The following is a 22,788-nucleotide window of genomic DNA, read 5'->3' as shown; positions in this document are numbered from 1 at the left end:
CAGCATTATTGACAACAGCCAAGATATGAAAGCAACCCAACTGTCCATCAATAGATGAATGGATAAAGAAGAATGTAATATACATATACACAATGAAGTATTACTTTAAAAAAGAATGAAATCTTCCCATTTGTGACAAATGGGTGGACCTGGAGGACATTATGCCAAGCGGAATAAATCAGTGAAAGACATACCATATGATTTCACTTATATGTGGAATTTCTAAAAAATGAAACAAATAAAACAGAATCTGATTCATAGACACAGAGAATAATCTGGTGGTTGACAGAGGGGAGAGGATGGTCGTAGACAAAATGGGGAAAGGGTTATCTTCCAGTTACAAAGGTACAAACTCCCAGTTATAAAATAAATAAGAGGTGGGGATGCAACATACATAATGAGGAATATAGTTAATAATGCGTAACAACTCTGTATGGTGACAGAGGATAGGTAGTGTTACCATGGTGTTAATTTTGCATGTATATAAATGTTAAACTACATTTTGTACATTTGAAACTCATATAATATTGTATGTTAACTATACTTCAATAAAAGAATAAAATACACAATTATAAAATAATCAAAGATGCTGACAAAGATTAATGTACAAAATGTTCACTGTGGTGTGTATAATGGCCAAAAATTAGAAGCAATTTAAATGCCTTATCAATAAGATAATCAGGTATGTATTGTACTATATAATAATTACCATACTGCTTAAAAATCATGTTTCTGAAGAAGCTTTGGCACTGTGGGGAGATACAATGAGCTTAGAAATGAGCTTTCTAATGAGGTCTGCTAAACTTCCTAGGTCCCAAAGGGGACTCTCAGTTTGTTCAACAAATCTTATTTCTGCCCCCATCTTCACTCTAAGTAAAAACTACCACTGTCTTCACAGTTTGAGTCAATAATCTAAAAATTGTTCTTGATTGTTTTCTTCCTCTGTCACTGGATAGTCATTTCCTAGGCCAGTTTTGCAGAAACTACCTTTTAAGACCTCCAGGCCACCCTCTCCTCCTCTAGTCCCCTTCTCTCCCATCCCCTCCACTTCTCCATTCCTCTGTGCCTTGCTCTCCCTAACCCCCAAATTCCCAGTACACTAGGTCTCCTTTTTCAGATGACCACAGTGACCTACTTCTCCTAGGGAGGGGCCCTGGCTCCCACTCTCCCACCCAGAGCCCACAGCAGCCAGATGTGTCTTGCCCAATGGAAGTCGACTATACCAATCCCTGCCAGACCCCCGGCAGGAGTGGATCCCCTGCTCTTCAGAACAAAACCCAAACCCTTTCCTGTGAAACTAAGCTTTGACTAATGAGGGAGATCAGTGGAAACCACTGGCTCAGCAGCCAGGCCCACAGCTCACAGAAGGAGAAAGTTTTATTAGCAGAGCGCTTCACCATCAGAGCCGATTGCTTTCCAGGTCCTGAGCTGTGGGATGTTCATTTTTAGAGACACATAGCAAAATGCACCAGTGGGGTGGTCCTGTACACAAAGGGTGCTAGTCCAATCCCTCCCTCCCTACTCTCAATCTCTGATCCGATTAACCTAACACTCCAGCTTCCTTCTGTCTAGAATGCCCCTTCTCCATTTCTTGTGTCAAACCCATACACCTGGGGCCTACTAGACACCACCTCCTTCAGGAAGCCACCCTGATACCTCAAGCAGTAGATGAACATATGCTGTGCTTTGAATATCCTTCCCATTGCACCTATGAACAGGTGACTGTACTGTAGTTATGTCCCTGCCTTGTCTTCCCAACTGGCCCATGAATTCTTCAGGTGGGATCTATGTGTGGTTCATCTTGGGGGGGAGCCCAATGTCATTTGGCTGAATGTCCAGCATATGGGCTTCTCAGAGAGGAAGCCTCATAGGAAAAGTATCTGTGGGAAAGTGATTCAGTGTGTGCAAGTGCAGGGTGATGGTGAAAAGGTCTTCATGGGGACAGGTAGGAGAGTCCTAAAAGCCCACTAAATGACTGGGACTTGCCCTGAAGGGGAGAAGAGCCATGGACGGATTCTAAGGAGAGCAAAACTGGTTGACCACACATTGAATTGTCCATCATAAAGAAAACCCAAACTCGGTGGGGGGAGCCACAAGACCCCCACCCTGTCCCTAGTACTTTTTCTTGCTTCCCCTGGCCCTGCTGTAAGGGGGGATGGAGCATCTTCTCTGGTCAGATGCAAGGACCATCCCTGGGCAGGGTCACAGCATGTTGAAAGACTGTGCACACAGTGCAGCTGGGCATCACCAAAGCAGTCAGGGGACCTCTTGGAGATTCCTCGTGTTTCTTAGAAGCCCACAGGGTAGCTCCCTGATAGCTATCTGAAACCACAAATTCACTGCCAAAAAAAAAATGGAAATACCTGTTTTCTGGAAACCAGGCTTTTACAGCCACCTTTCTGGCATCCCCTACATCCCTCCAAGCTGCTGTCTCTTACCATAAATCCCCCAGAATGTCTGGATCCCCATGGAGTGCCCCTTTGAACTTTGAATTGGATAAACAGCCAATACCTCAGGCCTCTTAGAAGGACTGCTCCATGCTACTGTTATAAAAAGGAAAAACCATCACAGTGGAGAGATCCAACTACTGCATTACAGTCAGGAAACTCAGTTGCAAGCTTCAGTGACCCCTAAGCCACTTTGGGGCCCACCCCCACACCACTTCTGACTCCCACACAGGCTGGTTCATGGGACTTTGTTACCCTGTTGTGAACTCTTGGTCACAATTACCACAGGCACAGGACCCAAATGCTCCCCTTGGTCCTTCTGAAAATGTTGGACAATGTTAGTGTAGGAAGGTAATACACAATCTCTGCATTTCTGCCCTGCAATCCTCTCGTGATAATTCCCTTAAGTCATTTTTACATTTAGTTGTTCTGGTGACTTCCCAAGTACTACATCACTATACACTCCTCCCACTGGGGCATGCGAAGCCCTAATTCTGTGTGGGGAGGATGCAAAACAGTATCTGTGATACATCTTTCTGGAGCTTTTATTACAGAATTTGGTAGAACTTCCCCCCTTTTCCTAAACATGGAAGAAAAGACAGAGAAGAGCAGGGGAGGGGAGAAGTGTTCCAAGAAAAAACCCAGTCACGATGGGGACAGAGGGATGAACCTGCAACTAGAGCGACCTCTCCTCTTGTAGGCCATAGACGTGGGATACCCTCTAGATTTGAATCCCATGCAGAGAACTCCAGAGCAGTTTGCAAGCCTCTCTGTCCATGGAACCAAGTTCTCTTGTCTAAGCGCCCTTGCACACCCAGCGTGTACTTCTTGTACCCCTTCCGGCCTCTGACCAATCTCCTGTACCAGACTCCCTGGAGCTCAGCATCTTTTTTTCTTTCCATTTAAAATGTATAGAGTATGGCTCGACCTCCCCAGTATTTGATCCCTGCCTTGGCCATCCCCCATGAGAGATTAAACTGACTTAACTTTATTTTGTTTGCCATTCTGGTTCTTGCTTGGCAGCCTAAAACACAAGTGTCTTAGAATAAGATATGAGGAACATGATGGCCACTCCATGCCAGCCCTGGCTCTGGCCAAAGGAGGAGGCTGGGGTCATACCATCAAGCTGCCTGGTGTGGAGGAGTTTCGTTTTGAGAACACAGTCCAGGGCTTTATTACTGTTGCTAGTGCCTTGGGTGGAGGAAGTACCAGGGCCACATTGGGGGCTGAACTGGAGGCAGAGGATGCTCCAGGGCCACACTGAGATGCTGTGCTGGAGATGGGGGTCTTTCACTTCAGGCTGGGTGGGGAATGGCAGGCACTATGTGCTTCTGCTCTGTCTCCTGGTCCCCTTCAGGCCTCTGTGTTTCTTTACTGAACAATCAGGCAGTTATAGCTGGCTGATGCCGGCGGCATTTTCTACTGCCTCTGACACCTGCTGAGCCTCCTGGGTTTGGGAAGGATTGCAGCTGTTGGAGTCAGCAGAAGGGGAGGGCGTTGCTGTGATGGCATGGCCCTCCATCTTGGGTTTCTCAGAACTCAAAATCCAGGAGGTGGCCATACCACTGTTAAACTTCCAGGCTGTTGATGGGTCCTAGATCTGGTCCCACACATAGCCCATGTTCATTATCACTTGAGTCACCTGGGGGTCCTTGGTGTCATGGAGTGGCTCATTGTAAGGCCTGAGTTCCTTCTCCTGCACCACATTATGGATCTCTCATAATATCTTCTAACATTCTTCTGTCACTGGGGTTGAGGACCATCAGTTTTCTCAAGAGGTTTTCACATTCAAGAGGGAAGAATTTTGGATATGGTATTGTCTCCTCAGGATCTGTTTCCATAGCTGCCAGAAGTCCTCTCCCACAAAAGGCAGGGGCACCAGTGACCATGGTGACAGACTGGTTCCCAGGATCCACACATCCATCACAGGGCCAGAAGAGTTCTGAGGGAGCATAAGTTGGGGGGTGGGGGCTGCCACAGTAGACGTTCAGCTTATGGCTGATGGTGAGCTCATTGCTGAGGCCAAAGTCTACAATTTTTATGATCAGGTTAACACCAAAAAGTAGGCTCTCCAGCTTCAGGTCCCTGAAGGCTGATGACACTGGCAGTACTGCACAGTGCATACTAGCTGCTATAATTTGCCTTGAGACTCTTTCTCTGTCATGCAGTCATGGCCCAGTAAATAACCAAATATGTCACCCCCACTAATGTACTCTGAGATGAGGAAGAGTGTTTCTGTACTGTCAGTCACCTGGAGCATTTTTATGATATTGGTGTGATCCCAGCCCTTCATGCTATGGACTTCACAGAAAAGTCTTAGGAAGCTGGAGGAGGTCTGCTGACTCTTGTTAATGACCTTACTGAAGGAAGACAGCATTTGTGACATTTACCCCAATAAGATCATCAGCAGAGTCTTCTTCAGCAGCCTCAGAGGCCAAATGACAGTGGGTTGATCTATTCAAAATGTTGGGGAAAAAATGCCAACCAACAATCCTACTCTGGCAAAACTGTCTTTCAAAAATGAGAGAGAGATTGTTGATTCATTATATTATACATCTTAAACTAACATAACATCATATGTTTATAAAAGTTCAGAAAGAAAGAGAAAGAGAAAGGGAAGGGAAGGAAGGAGGAAGGGGAGGAAGGGACAAAGGGAGGAAGGGAAGGAGGGAGGGGGTCAAGGAAGGAAAGGGAAGGGGAAGGGAAAGGAAAGGAAAGGAAAGGAAAGGAAAGGAAAGGAAAGGAGGAAGGTAAGGAAGGGGAAGAAGGGAAGGAAGGAAGGGAACGGAAGGGAAGGGACCAGCAGAAAGGATTTGGAAGGAAGAATGGAATGGAAGAAAGGATGGGAGGGAGGGAGGGAAGGAGGGAAGGAAGGAAGGAAGGAAGGAAGGAAGGAAGGAAGGAAGGAGAAAAGAAGGAGGGAGCGAGGAAGGAAGAAAAGGAGGGAGGGAAGGAGAAAGAGAGGGAGGGAGAAAAGGAAGGAAGGATGGAAGGGAGGGAGGGAGGATAGAGGGAGGGATTCTCCCCCCTCCCCAAGAAAAAAGAGGGATAAATTAAGACATTCTCAGATATGCCAAAGCTTAGAACATTGCTACTTCTAGACCAGCCCTGCAATGAAGGGAGTAGTTCAGGCTGAAATTAAAAGGCAATGGAAAGTAACTCAAAGTCTTATGAAGAAATAAAGATCTCTGCTAAAAAGAAATATATGGATGAGTATAAAAGCTAGTATTATTATAACTTTAGTTTCCATCTCTACTTTTTCCTTTCTACATTAAGAGACTAATGTAGTTTTTTAAAAGAAGTATTACTCTATGTTTTAGACTCAATCCAAAAGTATATAATTTTCTGACATCACTAACTGAAAGGAGGTGGGGTCAGAGCTGTAAAGGAGCAGAGTGTTTCCATGCTATTGAAGTTAAACTAGTATAAATACACATTAGGGTATTATAACTTACTATGTTAAATGTACTTCCCATGATAACCATGAAGAAAGCAGCTGTAGAATATACACAAAAGGAGATGAGAAAATAATGTAAACATTTCACTAGAAAAAATCAACTAAACACAAGAGAAGACAGTAATACATGAAATAAGGCACCAAAGAAAAACAAAAACAAAAACAAAAACCCGCTATAAAGCACACAGAAAACAAATAGCAAAGTGATAGAAAGAAATCCCTCCTTACCAGTAATTACTTCAAACAAAAGTGGATTAAACTCTCCAGTCAAAAAGCAGAGATTGGCAGAATGGATTAAAAAATATGATTGAAGTATTTGCTGTCTACAAGAGACTGATTTTAGATCAGAAGACATAAATAGAGTTAAAGGGAAAGTATGGAAAAGATATTCTATACAAATAGCACCCAAAAAGATCAGGGGTGGTTATACTATCAGACAAAATTGATTTTAAATAAAATATACCCACGTTCATAGTAGCATAGTAAACAATAGCTAAATGGTGGAAGCAACCCAAATGTACATCAATGGATGAATGGATAACCAAAATGTGGCCTATACATACAAAAGAATATTTTCCTGTCTTGAAAAAGAAGGAAGTTAGGCTACAACATAGAAGAACCTTGAGAAAAGTATGCTAAGTGAAATAAACCAGTCAAAAAAAAAAAAGACAAATAATGTATTATTCCACTTCTAGGAAATACTTAGAAGAGTCAAAATCATAAAGACAGACTTCTCTAAAGAAGACATCCAGATGGCCAACAGGCACATGAAAAGATGTTCAGCGTCGCTCCTTATCAGGGAAATACAAATCAAAACCACACTCAGGTATCACCTCACGCCAGTCAGAGTGGCCAAAATGAACAAATCAGGAGACTATAGATGCTGGAGAGGATGTGGAGAAACGGGAACCCTCTTGCACTGTTGGTGGGAATGCAAATTGGTGCAGCCGCTCTGGAAAGCAGTGTGGAGGTTCCTCAGAAAATTAAAAATAGACCTACCCTATGACCCAGCAATAGCACTGCTAGGAATCTACCCAAGGGATACAGGAGTACTGATGCATAGGGGCACTTGTACCCCAATGTTCATAGCAGCACTCTCAACAATAGCCAAATTATGGAAAGAGCCTAAATGTCCATCAACTGATGAATGGATAAAGAAATTGTGGTTTATATACACAATGGAATACTACGTGGCAATGAGAAAAAATGAAATATGGCCTTTTGTAGCAACGTGGATGGAACTGGAGAGTGTGATGCTAAGTGAAATAAGCCATACAGAGAAAGACAGATACCATATGGTTTCACTCTTATGTGGATCCTGAGAAACTTAACAGGAACCCATGGGGGAGGGGAAGGAAAAAAAAAAAAAAAAAGGACGTTAGAGTGGGAGAGAGCCAAAGCATAAGAGACTGTTAAAAACTGAGAACAAACTGAGGGTTGATGGGGGGTGGGAGGGAGGGGCGGGTGGGTGATGGGTATTGAGGAGGGCACCTTTTTGGATGAGCACTGGGTGTTGTATGGAAACCAATTTGTCAATAAACTTCATATAAAAAAAAATCATAAAGACAGAAAGTAGAACACTGTTTGCCAGGGGCTGAGGACTGGGAGGAATAGGTAGTCTTTGTTCAATGGATATGGTGTCTCAGTTTTACAAGGTGAAAAGAGTTCTGGAGATGGATGGTGGTGATGGTTGCCCAACGTTATGAATGGATTTAACACCACTGAACTGTATACTTAAAAATTAAAATGGTAAATTTTGCTGTATTTTAGTGCAATAAGAAAAACTGGGGGAGGGGAATTTTGTCTCTCTCTTACCAGCTGTCTTGTGACTTTCTGTATGTGTACTCAGGTGGGCAGGCAAGAAAGTGAGTAGGAAAAGCTAGCAGAGAGTAACCAGCACAGGCTAAAGATTCCAGACCATATTTCATACTCCTGAGCAAGATAGACTTCGTTTTCCTGCTTTCATTTACATTAATCTCAATTCCTCTTTCCCACAAAACCATATTATCCTATGAAAACTAGGAAATTGAGAAGAACAAATTACTGGCACTGGAAAGCGTGAAAGAGGATTAGCAATGGAAATAACTCTGAGCCATTTATTCACCATGAATAGATGATCTCTGTTAGATTAAAATTCCATGTTAATCCAGCTCAACCTTCAACATCTGCTGAGAAAGGACAAAGGGAACTTGAACAGAACATATACTTAAAGTAGTTGAGGACTTTATTTCATAGCCCATCAATTTAACACATCATGCAAGGAAGAAAATCTATTGAGTATTAGAATAACTGGTTAACCTAGGTTTTGTTTGTTAATATAAAATACATCAATATCCTTACCAAGTACATACTGAAGTAGTGAAAATTCACTAAGCACCAAAGAACACAAGTATACTTTATTTCACTTCACTTTATTGCACTTTGCAGATACTGTGGTTTTTTTTTTTTATTTTAATTTTTTTTTTTTACAAATTGAAGGTTTCTGGCAACCCTGTCAAACAAGTCTATCAGCACCATTTTTCCCCAACAGCATTTGCTGACTTCATGTCCCTGCTTCACATTTTGGTAATTCTCACAGTATTTCAAACTTCATCATTTATCATATTTGTTATAGTGATCTGTGATCACTGAAAGCTCAGATGATGGTTAGCATTTGTTAGCAATAAAATATTTTTAAATTAAGGCATGTGCATTGTTTTAGACATAACTTTAATATTCGCTAGGAGAACAAAAACACATTTTGACTTTGCCTTACTGCAATATTAGGTCTATTGCAATGGTAGGGAACAAAACCTGCAATATCTCCAAGGTATGCCTGTATTTTTGATATGTGAAAAAGACTGGAGAAGCATTGAGACCTCACTCTGAATCCAACAAAATAAATGTAAAGGGGGAATTGGAAATGTTAAAAGCATCTGTACCAGTCAGTGTTCTCTAGAGAAACAGGACCAATAGGATATATATAGATATACAGAAAAAGATTTATTAGGTGGGATTGGTTAACACAATAATGGAAGCTGAGAAGGAAGTCCCACAATCTGTCATCTGGAAGCTGGAGGCCCACGAAAGCCAGTGGTATGGTTCTAGTCCCAACTTTAACACCTGACAACCAGGGGAGCCAGTGGTGTTAAGTCCCAGTCTGAGTACAAAGGCCTGAAAAACAGCAGCATAAATGTCCAAGAGTAGGAGTAGATGGATACCCCAGCTCAAGCACAGGACAAATTTGCCCTTCCTCTGCTGTTTTGTTCTATTAAGGTCCTCAATGGATTGGATCATGCCCAGTCTCATGAGGAATGGTGATCTTCTTTCTCAATCTACTGCTCCAACTGCTAATCTCTTCTGGAAACATTCTCACAGATACACTCAGAATTAAAGTGTTATCGGCTATCTGGGTACCCCTTAACCCAAGTAAGCTGACATATAAAATTAACCATCACAGCATATAATGAATTTGGATCTACCCTTTTTAAAAATTTATTTATTTATTTTTATTGATTTATTTTTTTGAGTTGCAGGTAGTTTATTTGCAAGATAATTACAGAGATAGAGTAGGAAGTTGGCAGAGTGATACAGAGAAAAGCAAAACTAATGGTGCACCATTGAAATATTTGCTTTGAATAGTTAGGGTTAAATTTTTCTAGGATCATAAAGATGTGCATAAAATCATCTCCAATATTGTCTTTCCCAAACACAAGAGGCTGGGGCATTCATCCACCAGGCACTTTTGCTCATTGATTGAGGGTTACCCCCAGCACTGTTATCTTTCCCCATCAATTCTGGGCTTCTCTTGGGTAATGGATGAATGGTATCCTGTGGTTTTGGAGAAGGCCCTGAGGAAAAAATTGGAAAACTCCATGGTGCTCATTTTAGTTTGGAAGAACCCAGGATTACAGGATCAGCTGCAACTGCAGCTGAACTCACTGGTAAGCTGATGTTATAGGCACACCTGCCATAGTCCGTGCTTCCATGAACAAATCTCTCATTAGGCCTTCAAGATGCTGGAATCTCTAAGAGGCAAATTTAATTACCAGGTTTATTGGAACAAACTATAATAGTTGTTATTGCAACTAATCTTAAAGCCCTATTAAGTACTCATCATCTCTTTCTTGGAATTTAATTGTTCTAGTACTTCAGCTAGACTAAGCTATATGGTCCAAACTCCTGGTTACCTTGTCCATGCCAGGTCATTATTATCACCAGGAAAAGAGGAATGGAGACACTTCTTTTTGTTTTATTTTTTTAAATTATTTTTTATTTTTTAAAATTTACATCCAAATTAGTTAGCATATAGTGAAACAATGATTTCAGGAGTAGATTCCTTAATGCCCCTTACCCATTTAGCCCATCCCCCCTCCCACAACCCCTCCAGGAACTCTCAGTTTGTTCTCCATATTTATGAGTGTCTTCTGTTTTGTCCCCCTGTTTTTATATTATTTTTGTTTCCCTTCCCTTATGTCCATCTGTTTTGACTCTTAAAACTTCATATGAGTGAAGTCATATGATTTTTGTCTTTCTCTGACTAATTTCACTTAGAATAATACCCTCCAGTTCCATCCACGTAGTTGCAAATGGCAAGATTTCATTCTTTTGGATTGAAGTAATACTCCAATGTATATATATGCCACATTTTCTTTATCCATTCATCCATCGATGGACATTTGGGCTCTTTCCATAATTTGGCTATTGTTCATAGTGCTGCTATAAACATGGGGTGCATGTGTCCCTTCGAAACAGCACACCTATATCCCTTGGATAAATGCCTAGTAGTGCAATTGCTGGGTTGTAGGGTAGTTCTATTTTTGTTTTTTTTGAGGAACCTCCATACTGTTTTCCAGAGTGGCTGCACCAGCTTGCATTGCCACCAGCAATGCAAAAGAGATCCTCTTTCTCCGCATCCTCGCCAGCATCTGTTGTGGCCTGAATTGTTAATGTTAGCCATTCTGACAGGTGTCAGGTGGTATCTCATTGTGGTTTTGATTTGGATTTCCCTGATGATGAGTGGTGTTGAGCCTTTTTTCATGTGTTGGTTGGCCATCTGGATGTCTTCCTTGGAGAAGTGTCTATTCATGTCTTTTGCCCATTTCTTCATTGGATTGTTTTTTGGGTGTTGAGTTTGATAAATTCTTTGTAGATTTTGGATACTAACCCTTTATCTGATATGTCATTTGCAAATATCTTCTCCCATTCTGTCAGTTGCCTTTTAGTTTTGCTGATTGTTTCCTTCGCTGTGCACAAGCTTTTTATTTTGATGAGGTCCCAGTAGTTCATTTTTGCTTTTGTTTCCCTTGCCTCTGGAGACGTGTTGAGTAAGAAGTTGCTGTGGGTGGGCGCCTGGGTGGCGCAGTCGGTTAAGCGTCCGACTTCAGCCAGGTCACGATCTCGCGCTCCGTGAGTTCGAGCCCCGCGTCGGGCTCTGGGCTGATGGCTCAGAGCCTGGAGCCTGTTTCCGATTCTGTGTCTCCCTCTCTCTCTGCCCCTCCCCCATTCATGCTCTGTCTCTCTCTGTCCCAAAAATAAATAAACGTTGAAAAAGAAGTTGCTGTGGGTAAGATCAAAGAGGTTTTTGCCTGCTTTCTCCTCGAGGATTTTGATGGCTTCCTGTCTTACATTGAGGTCTTTCATCCATTTTGAGTTTACTTTTGTGTATGGTGTAAGAAAGTGGTCCAGGTTCATTCTTCTGTATGTCGCTGTCCAGTTTTCCCAGCACCACTTGCTGAAAAGACTATCTTTATTCCATTGGATATTCTTTCCTGCTTTGTCAAAGATTAGTTGGCCATACGTTTGTGGGTCCATTTTTGGGTTCTCTATTCTGTTCCATTGATCTGAGTGTCTGTTCCTGTGCCAGTACCATTCTGTCTTGGTGATTACAGCTTTGTAGTATAGCTTGAAGTCTGGGATTGTGATGCCTCCTGCTTTGGTTTTTGTTTTCAAAATTGCTTTGACTATTCACGGTCTTTTCTGGTTCCATACAAATTTTAGGATTATTTGTTCTAGCTCTGTTAAGAATGCTGGTGTTACTTTGATCAGGATTGCATTGAATATGTAGATTGCTTTGGTAGATATCAACATTTCAACAATATTTGTTCTTTCTATCCAGGAGCATGGAATCTTTTTCCATTTTTTGGTGTCTTCAATTTCTTTCATAAGCTTTCTATAGTTTTCAGTGTATAGATTTTTCACCTCTTTGGTTAGATTTATTCCTAGGTATTTTATGGTTTTTGGTCCAACTGTAAATGGGATTGATTCCTTGATTTCTCTTTCTGTCGCTTCATTGTTGGTGTATAGGAATGCAACTGATTTCTGTGCGTTGATTTTATATCCTGCAACTTTGCTGAATTCATGGATCAGTTCTAGCAGTTTTTTGGTGGAATCTTATGGGTTTTCCATATAGAGTATCATGTCGCCTGCAAAGAGTGAAAGTTTGACCTCCTCCTGGCCAATTTGGATGCCTTTTATTTCTTTGTGTTGTCTGATTGCAGAGTCGAAGACTTCCAATACTATGTTGAATAACAGTGGCGAGAATGGACATCCCTGTCTTGTTCCTGACCTTAGAGGGAAAGCTCTCAGTTTTTCTCCATTGAGGATGATATTAGCATTGGGTCATTCATATATGGCTTTTATGATATTGAGGTATGATTGGATCTACCCTTCTATTGCCCACATTGTTACTGATGGTCAGGGCCCCCTTCTCTATTCTGCCTCCCTCCCTCTCTCTGCTGATTTGTCTATTTTCATTTCTCCCTCTGCTTCTTTCCCAGGTCATTCTCTGTCATGCTTACTGGGCGTTTCCAAGTCACCTGCACCCAACCCATCCCCCATCCTCTATTTTACCATCTGTTTGGAACCCAGCTCTCCCTTACTCAACTCCATTTCCCTTGTTCTTCTTTGTCTCTTTTTCATCTCCCACCCTTTCTGGGCCTTAGCAGAGATGGAAGAAAGATGGTCCTTACCCAGGAAGGCCAATGGGAATATAAACACACCCTGGTAGGTACAGCCAGTTGAATGGGATTGGGGACAGAACACACACTGTCATGGACAGAAACCACTCATCTTCCCCTGTCCAGGGTTAAGGGCCCTCTCTGTGGGATGGCAGTGAAGGGGTACACCAGGTATCAGCAGCACCTGGCTGAGGAAGGAGGTGGGGTGCGATCTTAGGAGAGAACTGGGGTCAGCAGAATCCCAGCAAGGGAGAGGGCTCAGCAGCCTCCTGTTGCCCTCCAGAGCCATGAGGGAATAGGCTGGGACCAGGGAGGGAATCCACCTCCAGAGTGAGGATTTGAGAGTAAAGTGGGAAGGATGGGTCAATGGATGATATATATATATCATCAGTCAATGGATACTTGGGGTGTGGCCATAATTTGACTATTGTAGATAACGTTCCTATAAACATCACGGTGTATGTGTCCCTTTGAAATAGCATGTTAAACTAACTGGAATTTAAATAAAAACTTAAAAAAATAAGTATTAAAAAACTAATCTTTGAATACTAGTTTTGCACCATCCATATTCTACTCATTCTAAACACATTCTGTTTACTGTCTTTGCATACTCATACACACACTGACTCCCCAATTCATAGCAAATTGTGTATAATTCAATCTCTCTGCACATTTCTTTTGCTCTATTCAAATGTCACTCTTTAACCTCCTGTTTTTCATTTGACAATCATCGCTTGCACACTGTGTGCTATTTAATACCTTCTTTGTGCACAATTGCCTGCAGTTCAAGAGTCGCTCTTCACACACTCACTGTGGGTTTTCCAACAGACAGTATTTCCACCTCCAATCCAACCTTCACTCCAGGCTACTCATTCAGTGCCATTTAGCTCTACCTGCCTGCACATTCAGTGTCTGTGACTCACAAAATTATGTGTGCAAATGACCAACCTTTCATATATAATCCTTTTGCACAATCCAACTTCCACTCATTAAAACCAACATCATGGTATCCAATACTCACTCTTGGCACACTCACTATCTGCAATAAATACTCTATGTATGTTCGTTCTGTTCCATCCAACTTACAATACCTGCCCACTCATTCTGAGCTATTCAAACACCTCACACTGACTGTACTTTATTTAACAATTACACTGGATTACTCACCACCACTTCTGATTTAACATCCACTCCTCCCACACTCATTATTGCTATTCCAATGCCACTCCTTGCACTCACATTGTATGCTTTTCAAGAACAACCTCATACACATTATACTCATTCTGCACCATCCAAATTCCATTCACTACACCCATTGCATGCCATTGGACAATCATCCCTTACATACTCCGTGTGAAATTCCAAAAGTATATGTATTCTTGGCAGGTCCTACCAACCTCCATTCCTTGAAAACCCATTATTTTCCAATTAATAATTGCTATTCACACTGTATACCATTCAACATCCTCTCTGTGCACACTTAGTGTTTCAATAACCACTCTTTCCACACTCACTGTGATTTGCAAACCACTCTTTGGATAATCACAGTGTGCAATTCAACAACTATTCTTTGTACATGCATTATGTACAGCCCAATCCCTTTCCTAGAACACTCACTGTTTGCTATTCAACAATCTCTCTTAATGCACTCCATCTTCTCCATCCAGTACCACTCCTCTGCCATTCAACAATCACTTCCTGCACACTTGCTCCTTGTGAATCAATAGGCACTCTTTTTTAACTCATTCTGCACTTTGCAGTTTCCATTCTTTGCACACTGTGCCATTCAACAATAAATCCTTGCAAACTCACTGCGCTATTCTACTTCCACTCATTGTGCGCTCATGTGTAATCTAGCAATCACTCTACAAGTATTCCCTATCACCCAACTTCCACTCCTTGCACACTAAACTTTGTGCATTCAACAACCACTCTATGCTCACTCACTGTATGATACAACCACCATTCTTTTCACACCCATTCCCCACCATCTAAATGCCATTTCTTTCACACTCCGTCTTGGCCAGTCTACAACTGCTCCTTGAATACTATGTGCTATTCTTGAGCTTAACCTTGATTTTTATTTTTCTTTAGATTTTTCTTTCTTGACATTGGTCTTGATCTTCTCTTTAATGCTAACTTTGAATGTTCCTTGGCCTTGTTTTGATTCCAACTCAGACAAACTTAACATTTCTTTACTTTTAGCCTTGATTTTAGCTTTGATTATGATCTTGACCTTGAGCTTTCTTGTGACTCACTCATCCTTTCCTATAAAATGTCTAGACAATGTATAGCCCTGAATGTGAAGTTGCATTTAACCTTGAACTTCACCTAAAACTTGATTTTGGCATCAATGTTCGTTTTTATTTTTGATCTGTTAAAAATAAGTACAACTTAAAGTAAGTACAAGCTTAAAGATGACCTGTACTTTTTTTAAAAATTAAAGTTAGTTAACATACAGTGTAGTCTTGGCTTCAGGAGTAGAACCCAGTGATTCGTCTCATACATATGACATCCATTGCTCATCCCAACAAGTGCCCTCCTCAATGCCTATCACCAATTTAGCCCATGCATCCAACCAACACCCCTGCAGTAACCTTCAGTTTGTTCTCTGTATTTAAGAGTCTCTTATGATTTGCCTCCCTCTCTGTTTTTATTTTATTTTTCCTTCCATCGCTTTAGGTTCATCTGTTGAGTTTCTCAAATTGCACATATGCGTGAAATCATGTATCTTTCTCTGACTGACTTCACTTAGCATACTGCCCTCCAGTCCATCCACATTGTTGCAAATGACAAGTTATTCTTTCTTATCACCAAATGCTATTCCATTGTGTGTGTGTGTGTGTGTGTGTGTGTGTGTGTGTACCACATCTTTATCAATTCATCAGCCAATGGACATTTGGGCTTTTTCTACAATTTGGATATTTTTGATAACATTCCTATAAACACTGGGATGAATGTGTTTCAAATCAGCGTTTTTGTATCCTTTGGATAAATTCCTAGTAGTGCAACTGCTGGGTAGTAGGGTATTTCTATTTTTATTTTTTTGAGGAACATCCATACTATTCTCCAGAGTGACTGAGCCAGTTTGCATTCCCACCAAGTGTTCAAAAGGGTTCCTCTTTCTTCACATCCTCACCAACATCTGTTGTTGCCTGAGTTGTTCATTTTTTCCCATTCTGAGAGGTGTTAGGTGGTATCCCATTGCTGTTTTGATTTGTATTTCTCTGATGATGGGTGATGTTGAGCATCTTTTCATGTGTTTGTTACCCATCTGGATGTCTTCTTTGGAAAAGTGTCTGTTCATGTCTTTTGCACATTTCTTCACTGGATTGTTTTTGGGTGTTCTTTGTAGATTTTGGATACTAACCCTTTATCTGATATGTTATTTGCAAACATCTTCTCCCATTCCATAAGTTGCCTTTTTTTTTGTTTCCTTTGCTGTGCAGAAGTTTTTGTCTTGATGAGGTCTCCATAGTTCATTTTTTGCTTTTATTTCCCTTGCCTCCAGAGGCATGTCAAGTAAGAAGTTGCTGCCTGTTTTCTCCTGTAGGATTTTGATGGTTTCTCATTTCACATTTACATCTTTCATCCATTTTGAATTTATTTTTGTGTATGGTGTAAGAAAGTGGTAGTTTCATTCTTCTGCATGTCCCTGTCCAGTTCTCCCAGCACCATTTGCTAAAGATGCTCTCTATTTTCCATTGGATGCTCTTTACTGCTTTGTCAAAGAGGAGTTAATTAAAAAATACATGGAAGCAAATGAAAATAAAAACACAAGAGTCCAAACCCTTTCAGTTGCAGCAAAGGCAGTCCTTACAGGAAAATACATTGCAATTCAGGCCTATCTCAAGAAGCAAGAAAGGTCCTCAATACACAACCTAACCTTACACTTAAGAAGCTAGAAAAGGAGCAGCAAATAAAGCTCAAAGCCAGTAGAAAAAGGGAAACAATAAATAGAGCAGAAATAAACAATATGGAATAAAAAAACACACATTAAAAAAACAGATCAATGAAACTAAGAGTTGATTTTTTGAAAGACTAAACAAAATTGATAAACCACTAGAAAGATACTTGAAAAGAGGGCCAAATAGATAAAATCACAAATGAAAAAGGGAAGACCACAACCAATACTATAGAAAAATAAATAATTATAAGAGAATACTATGAAAATTATGTACTGACAAGCTGGACAATCTGGAAGAAATGGACAAATTCCTAGACATTCACACACTACCAAAACTCAAACAGGGAAGAAACAGAAAATTTGAATAGGCCCATAACAAGGAAAGAAATGAAGCCAGTTATCAAAAATCTCTCAACAATTAAGAGTCTTGGGCTAGATGGCTTCCCAGGGAAACTCTGCCAGACATTTAAAAAACGGTTAATACTGGGGTGCCTGGGTGGCTTGGTCGGTTGAGTGTCCAACTGTGGCTTAGGTCATGATCTCACAGTTTGTGGGTTAGAGCCGCGTGTCAGGCTTTGTGCTGACAGCTCAAGCCTGAAGCCTGCTTCAGATTCTGTGTGTGTGTCTCTCTCTGCCCCTCCCCTGTTCATACTCTGTCTGTCAACAATAAATAAATGTTAATAACAATTACAAAAAAAAGAGTTAATACCTATTCTCAAACTGTTCCAAACAATAGAAATTGAAGGAAAGCTTCTAAACTCATTCTATGAAGGGAGCATTACCTTGATTCCAGAACCAGACAATGACCCCACTAAACACGAGAATTACAGGCCAATATCCCTGATGAACTTGGATGCAGAAATTCTCAACAAGATGCTAGCAAATTGAATTCAACAGTACATTAACAGAATTGTTCACCATGATTGAGTGAGGTTCATTTCTGGGCTGCAGGGCTGGTTCAATATTTGCAAGTCAATCAATGTGATACACCATATGAGTAGATAGGATAAGAACCATATGATCCTTAAAATAGATGCAGAAAAAGCATTTGACAAAATACAGCATCATTTCTTGATAAAAACCCTCAAGGAAGTAGGGGTAGAAGGAACATACTTCAATATCATAAAAGCCATATATGAAAGGCCCACAGCTAATATCATGCTCAATGGGGAAAAACTGAGAGATTTCCCCTAAGATCAGGAACACGACAGGGATGTCCACTCTCACCACTGCTCTTCAACATACTGCTGGAAGTCCTAGCTGGAGCAATCAGACAACAAAAAAGAAATAAAAGGCATCCAAATTGGCAAGGAAGAAGTCAAACTATCACTCTTCGCAGATGACATGATACTCTACATGGAAAACCTGAAAGACTCCGCCAAAAAACTGTTAGAGCTGATCCATGAATTCAGCAAAGGCACAGGATATAAAATCAATATATAGAAGTTTATACACCAATAATGAAGTAGCAGAAAGAGAAACCAAGGAATCTATCCCATTTACAATTGCACCTAAACCATAAAATACTTAGGAATAAACCTAACCAAAGAGGTAAAGATCTGTCTGATGAAAACTATAGAAAGCTTATGAAAGAAATTGAAGAAGACACAAAGAAATGGCAAAACATTTTACGCTCGTGGATTGGAGAAACAAATATTGTTAAAATGTCAATAGTATGCAAAGCAATTGACACATTCAATGGAATTCCTATCAAAATTCTTCACAGAGCTAGAAAAAAAATCCTAAAATTTGTATAAAATCACAAAAGACCCTGAAAAGAAAAGTAATCTTGAAAAAGAAAACCAAAGCTGGAGGCATCACAATTCCGGACTTTAAGCTGTATTATAAAGTGTAATCATCAAGCAAGTAAGGTATTGGCACAAAAACAAGACACATAGATCAATGGAATATAATAGAGAACCCAGCAATGGACCCACAAATATATGGCCAACTAATTTTTGACAAGGCAGGAAAACGTTTTTTTTTTAAGTTTACTTATTTGTTTTGAGAGAGAGAGAGATAGAGATTGAGAGAGAGATTGAGAGAGTGAGCGCAGGAGAGTGGAAGAGAGGGAGAGAGAGAATCTCAACAGACTCCATGCTGTGAGCACAGAGCCAGAAGCAGTCTCAATCTCACAAACAGTGAGATTATTACCTGAGCCAAAACCAAGAGTCAGAAGCTTAATCAACTTAGCCACCCAGGTGCCTCAAGGATGACCTGTACTTTAAATTTCTCCTTGACTTTCATGTAAACCCTGATTTAGAGCCACTTTATCATGCGTAGCCCAGGCTGTGAACTACAACTTGAACTGGACTTGGACTTTGACCTTATTGTAATGTTGACCCTGATGTGAAGTTTAGTTTGATTTGTCTTTTTAACTGATCTTAGTCTTGAACTTGGCCCAGACTTTGAATCTGAGCTTGAATTTTACTTTGATCTTGACCTTGACACTAAATCAGATTTACTTTTTGCTCCTGATTATAATCCATACTATGTGTTGCCCAAGTCCTCCTGTCTTTCACCTTTAACATGACCTTAGCACATTGAAATCTGCCTTTACCTCGACCCTGGTTTAGACCACATTCTGACCCAGATTATCATCCAGACCTTCTAAATATAAATTTGATTTTAACCCCGATCTTGACTTTGAATTGGAACTTAACCTTGACTTTTGATCTTGAACTTGAATTTTATCATGATTTTGTTCATAATTCAGACCACCACCTGTTTCAGACTCTCATGTATAGGTCTACTCCAGAATATGAACTTGAAATTGACCTTGATATTAACCTTGAACTATGTCTAGGTCTTAACACATGACCTTAACCTTAACCCTATACTTGATCTTGATGCTGACCTCAATGAAAATCTGTCCCTAATATGTTAATCAAGTTTCACTTCAAACACAAACTTGACCCCTTGATCCTTAACCCATAAGGACTTTGACCTTAAAGTGACCATGAAATTGACCTTGACCTTGATTCAGTTCCTCATCGGGTTCCTGATTGTTGTTCAAGGTAATATCTAGATCAAACTATGAATTTGACCTTGATCTAGACCTTGTCCATGATTCACACCCAATTCTTTGTCTAATCATCGAGGACATGTGTAGCCATGATTGTGAACTTAAATACAGATCCTCCTCAGTTTATGATGGGGTTACATCCCAATAAACCCATTTTAAGTCAAACATAAGTGAAAAATGCATCGAATACACCTAACCTATCAAACATCAGAGCTTAATCGTTTCCCACAAAGCCTATTAGATAACAAAGTATTGACTATCTCCTATAATTTCAATACTCTTCTGAAAGTGACAAACAGAATGCCTGTAAGGATAGTAATTGTTAGCCCCCACAATTGCTTGGCTGACAGAGAGTTGCAGCTGTTGCTAACTGCCCCACATCACCAGAGAGTATCATACCATACCAATAGCCCAGTAAAAGATCAAAACTCAAAATGTGAAGTACGGTTTCCATTGAATGCAGATTGTTTTCACATCACTGTAAAGTTGAAAAATCAGAAGTCAAATCGTCATACATCAGGGATGATCTGTATGTTCCTGGTCTTGGAACTGATCTTGACCTTAACTATAAATTGACCTTAAACTTGATACTGATGTTGAATTTGACCTTGACTTTCACCTTGATTCAAATCCTCATCGTCTTCCTGTCTATTGTCCAGACCATATCTACATCTGTGAATTAAGTTGGATCTAAACAACCATGACTTTCACCAAGGAATTGACTTTATCTTTCTGCCTGATTCAGGCCCTTGACACTATCAGCCAGAGCATGTATAGCTTTGGGATGTGAGGTTTAACCAAACCTTGAGTTTGGCTTCAATCTTAAATTTATATTCACCTTGACCCACTTCCTGCCCCTTACTCTTATCAAAACTCCATAGATAAAATTAACCCAGCTACTAACTTCAGTCCCATAGCCGGATTCATCCCAATTAAGATATTCAGCTCCACAACCAGATTTATACCCAATAATTCCTCAGCTTTGTGTGTGGATTTAATCCTGATGGCCACTTCAACACTGTAGCCAGATTCAGCCAGATGTTGACCTCAGTACTGGAGCTGCAGCAGGACTGTCCTTATGAGAACCACCTGGATTTATCCCTGATGGTGCCCTCAGTTCTGCAGCTGGGTTCATCACCTATGATGACCTTACCCCATAGGAAAATTCATCCCAGATGCTGACTTCAGCCCCGCATTAGGGATCATTTCCAATGATAACCTTACCTCATCTGGGTTCATCTCTGATGATGATCTCAGACCTGCACATGGATACATCTGTGATGATTTCAATGTGAAAGCTGTATTCAATCCTCATGTTTACCTCCTCTGTACAGAAAAATTCCTCCCCAATGTTGACCTCAACTTGGCAGAAAAATTCATCCCATAAATTTCCCTCATTCTAGCAAGAGGGTATATACCTGGTGATGTCCTCAGTCAAGGAACTACATGCATCTCCAGTGTTGACCTGTCTCACACATGTCTTCATCCAAGATGACATGAATAAGTAAATACCTATTTCACCATATGAAGATAATAATCCTCAACCCAAATCATGGCTAAAGTTGTTATGATGAGTGAATAAGAAACAGGAATTAAACATCTATTTTAAAAAGTGAGGACATTCTGGGGCAGTGCTTCTCAAATGTAAGAGTGCATCAAAACAACATGGGGCTTGTTAAACCCACCTTGCTGACCCCACCCCAAGACAGGCTGACTGGCAGGCCCAGGGGAAGGAGGATTAACAACTTCCATGTCTAACAAGTTTCCCTGACTTTGATGCTTCTCTGCTAGAGACCACAGTTTGAGAAATAGACACCAGAGAAATGCCAGAGGTATTTGTTACTTACAGACCCCAAGTCTCATGGTTGCATTAACTACCTTTAAAGACACAAAAGGCCAAGTACAATATAATCTATGTTTTATTTTATACTTTTATGATCACTAAAATCTAAACAGATGTTTGGCTTCAACATAAAAAAAGAAAAAGAAAAATAGCGACAGGATTAAATACCAAGAGCAGATGACAAGGGTATGCAAGGAAGGGCTGTCCTGGGAAGGGTTGCACATTTGCAGGCACATCAGCAAAATAGCCCATGAAGCTTGGATCTAGTCAGCCTGTGGGTAAGCCACAGCACAGTCCTGAGGTATAGGCACAGAAAGTGTTTCCTTCCTGCTCCTTCCAAGTACAGGCTGTGTGGACACAGAACACTGCCCACACATCCCCCCAGTGCACTGGACATGCCTCTTCCTTCAGCGTCTTCAGGCCAGAGTCCCCTGCTCTCCACACACACACATGCACTTATTTGCACTCACCCAGCACATGAGTACACACTCAAGCCCAGGAGCATGCAGTCACATGTACACAAACACTGCCTCTGATTTCAGGTCTCCTTCACCTTTACAGGCTCAGCTTCCAACTCCAGAGTCAAGATGTGTGAGTGTCCCTGGAAGACTGACAAAGGGTCACTGCAGAATCAGGGTGTTAACCATCCTTCCTGAGGACCTAGTCAGGGAGAAACTGTATTCTGTACCCTGCTGGTGGGAAGGAAAATTCTACTGAGCAAATATGGCTGCCTGGGCTCATTAGGGAGGCCCGGATGCTGGGTCTGAGATGCCATCCAGCCCTGCTTCACTCCTCAATAACCAGTTGATAAGGAAGCAGAGTGTCAGGAGGCCAGTCCCTAGCAGGTCCCCCAGCCCTGTGAGGTAGGGGATGCAGTGACTGTCTGGATCCAGAGCCTGGTGCCACGTGAGCCGAACCATTACTTCTGCCAGGTACAGCAGAATTGTCACCTGTCATAAGAGCAAGCAGACACAAAAGATGACAACTAAGTCAGAAAGCCAAATGTCACCAAGAAACACTAGATTTCAAAGGCAGATACTAAGGTGGACATGTCAACCCCAGGGAGTCAACCCCATGTCAACCCCAGCTGGACTTCCTCCAGCTTCTCTTGGGGTCAATGCCTAGCTCTGAGCTCATGCAGAGGCCAGAAAGTCCACCCTCATCCACACTT

At 41.1% G+C, this 22,788-nt stretch overlaps 1 protein-coding gene across 2 annotated transcripts in view; it reads right to left on the bottom strand.

Moving 5' to 3' along the window:
- Positions 1 to 21,675: 21,675 nt before the first annotated feature.
- LOC124524537 (solute carrier family 41 member 3-like) overlaps positions 21,676 to 22,788 on the bottom strand; it is a 101,089-nt gene continuing 99,976 nt past the window's right edge. For both annotated transcript variants that reach the window (XM_047096848.1, XM_047096849.1), the window contains exon 11: positions 21,676 to 22,567. In XM_047096848.1, coding sequence (XP_046952804.1) covers positions 22,358 to 22,567 — 210 coding nt within the window. In that variant the 3' untranslated portion in view covers positions 21,676 to 22,357. The remainder of the gene's footprint in view (positions 22,568 to 22,788) is intronic.

This window comes from Lynx rufus, unplaced genomic scaffold, assembly GCF_022079265.1.
Source record: "Lynx rufus isolate CCGP_SWC_20201006 ecotype Redwood Valley unplaced genomic scaffold, mLynRuf1.p SCAF_4, whole genome shotgun sequence".
Classification (NCBI taxonomy): Eukaryota; Metazoa; Chordata; class Mammalia; order Carnivora; family Felidae; genus Lynx; species Lynx rufus.
This window is presented reverse-complemented; position numbering and strand designations above follow the sequence as displayed.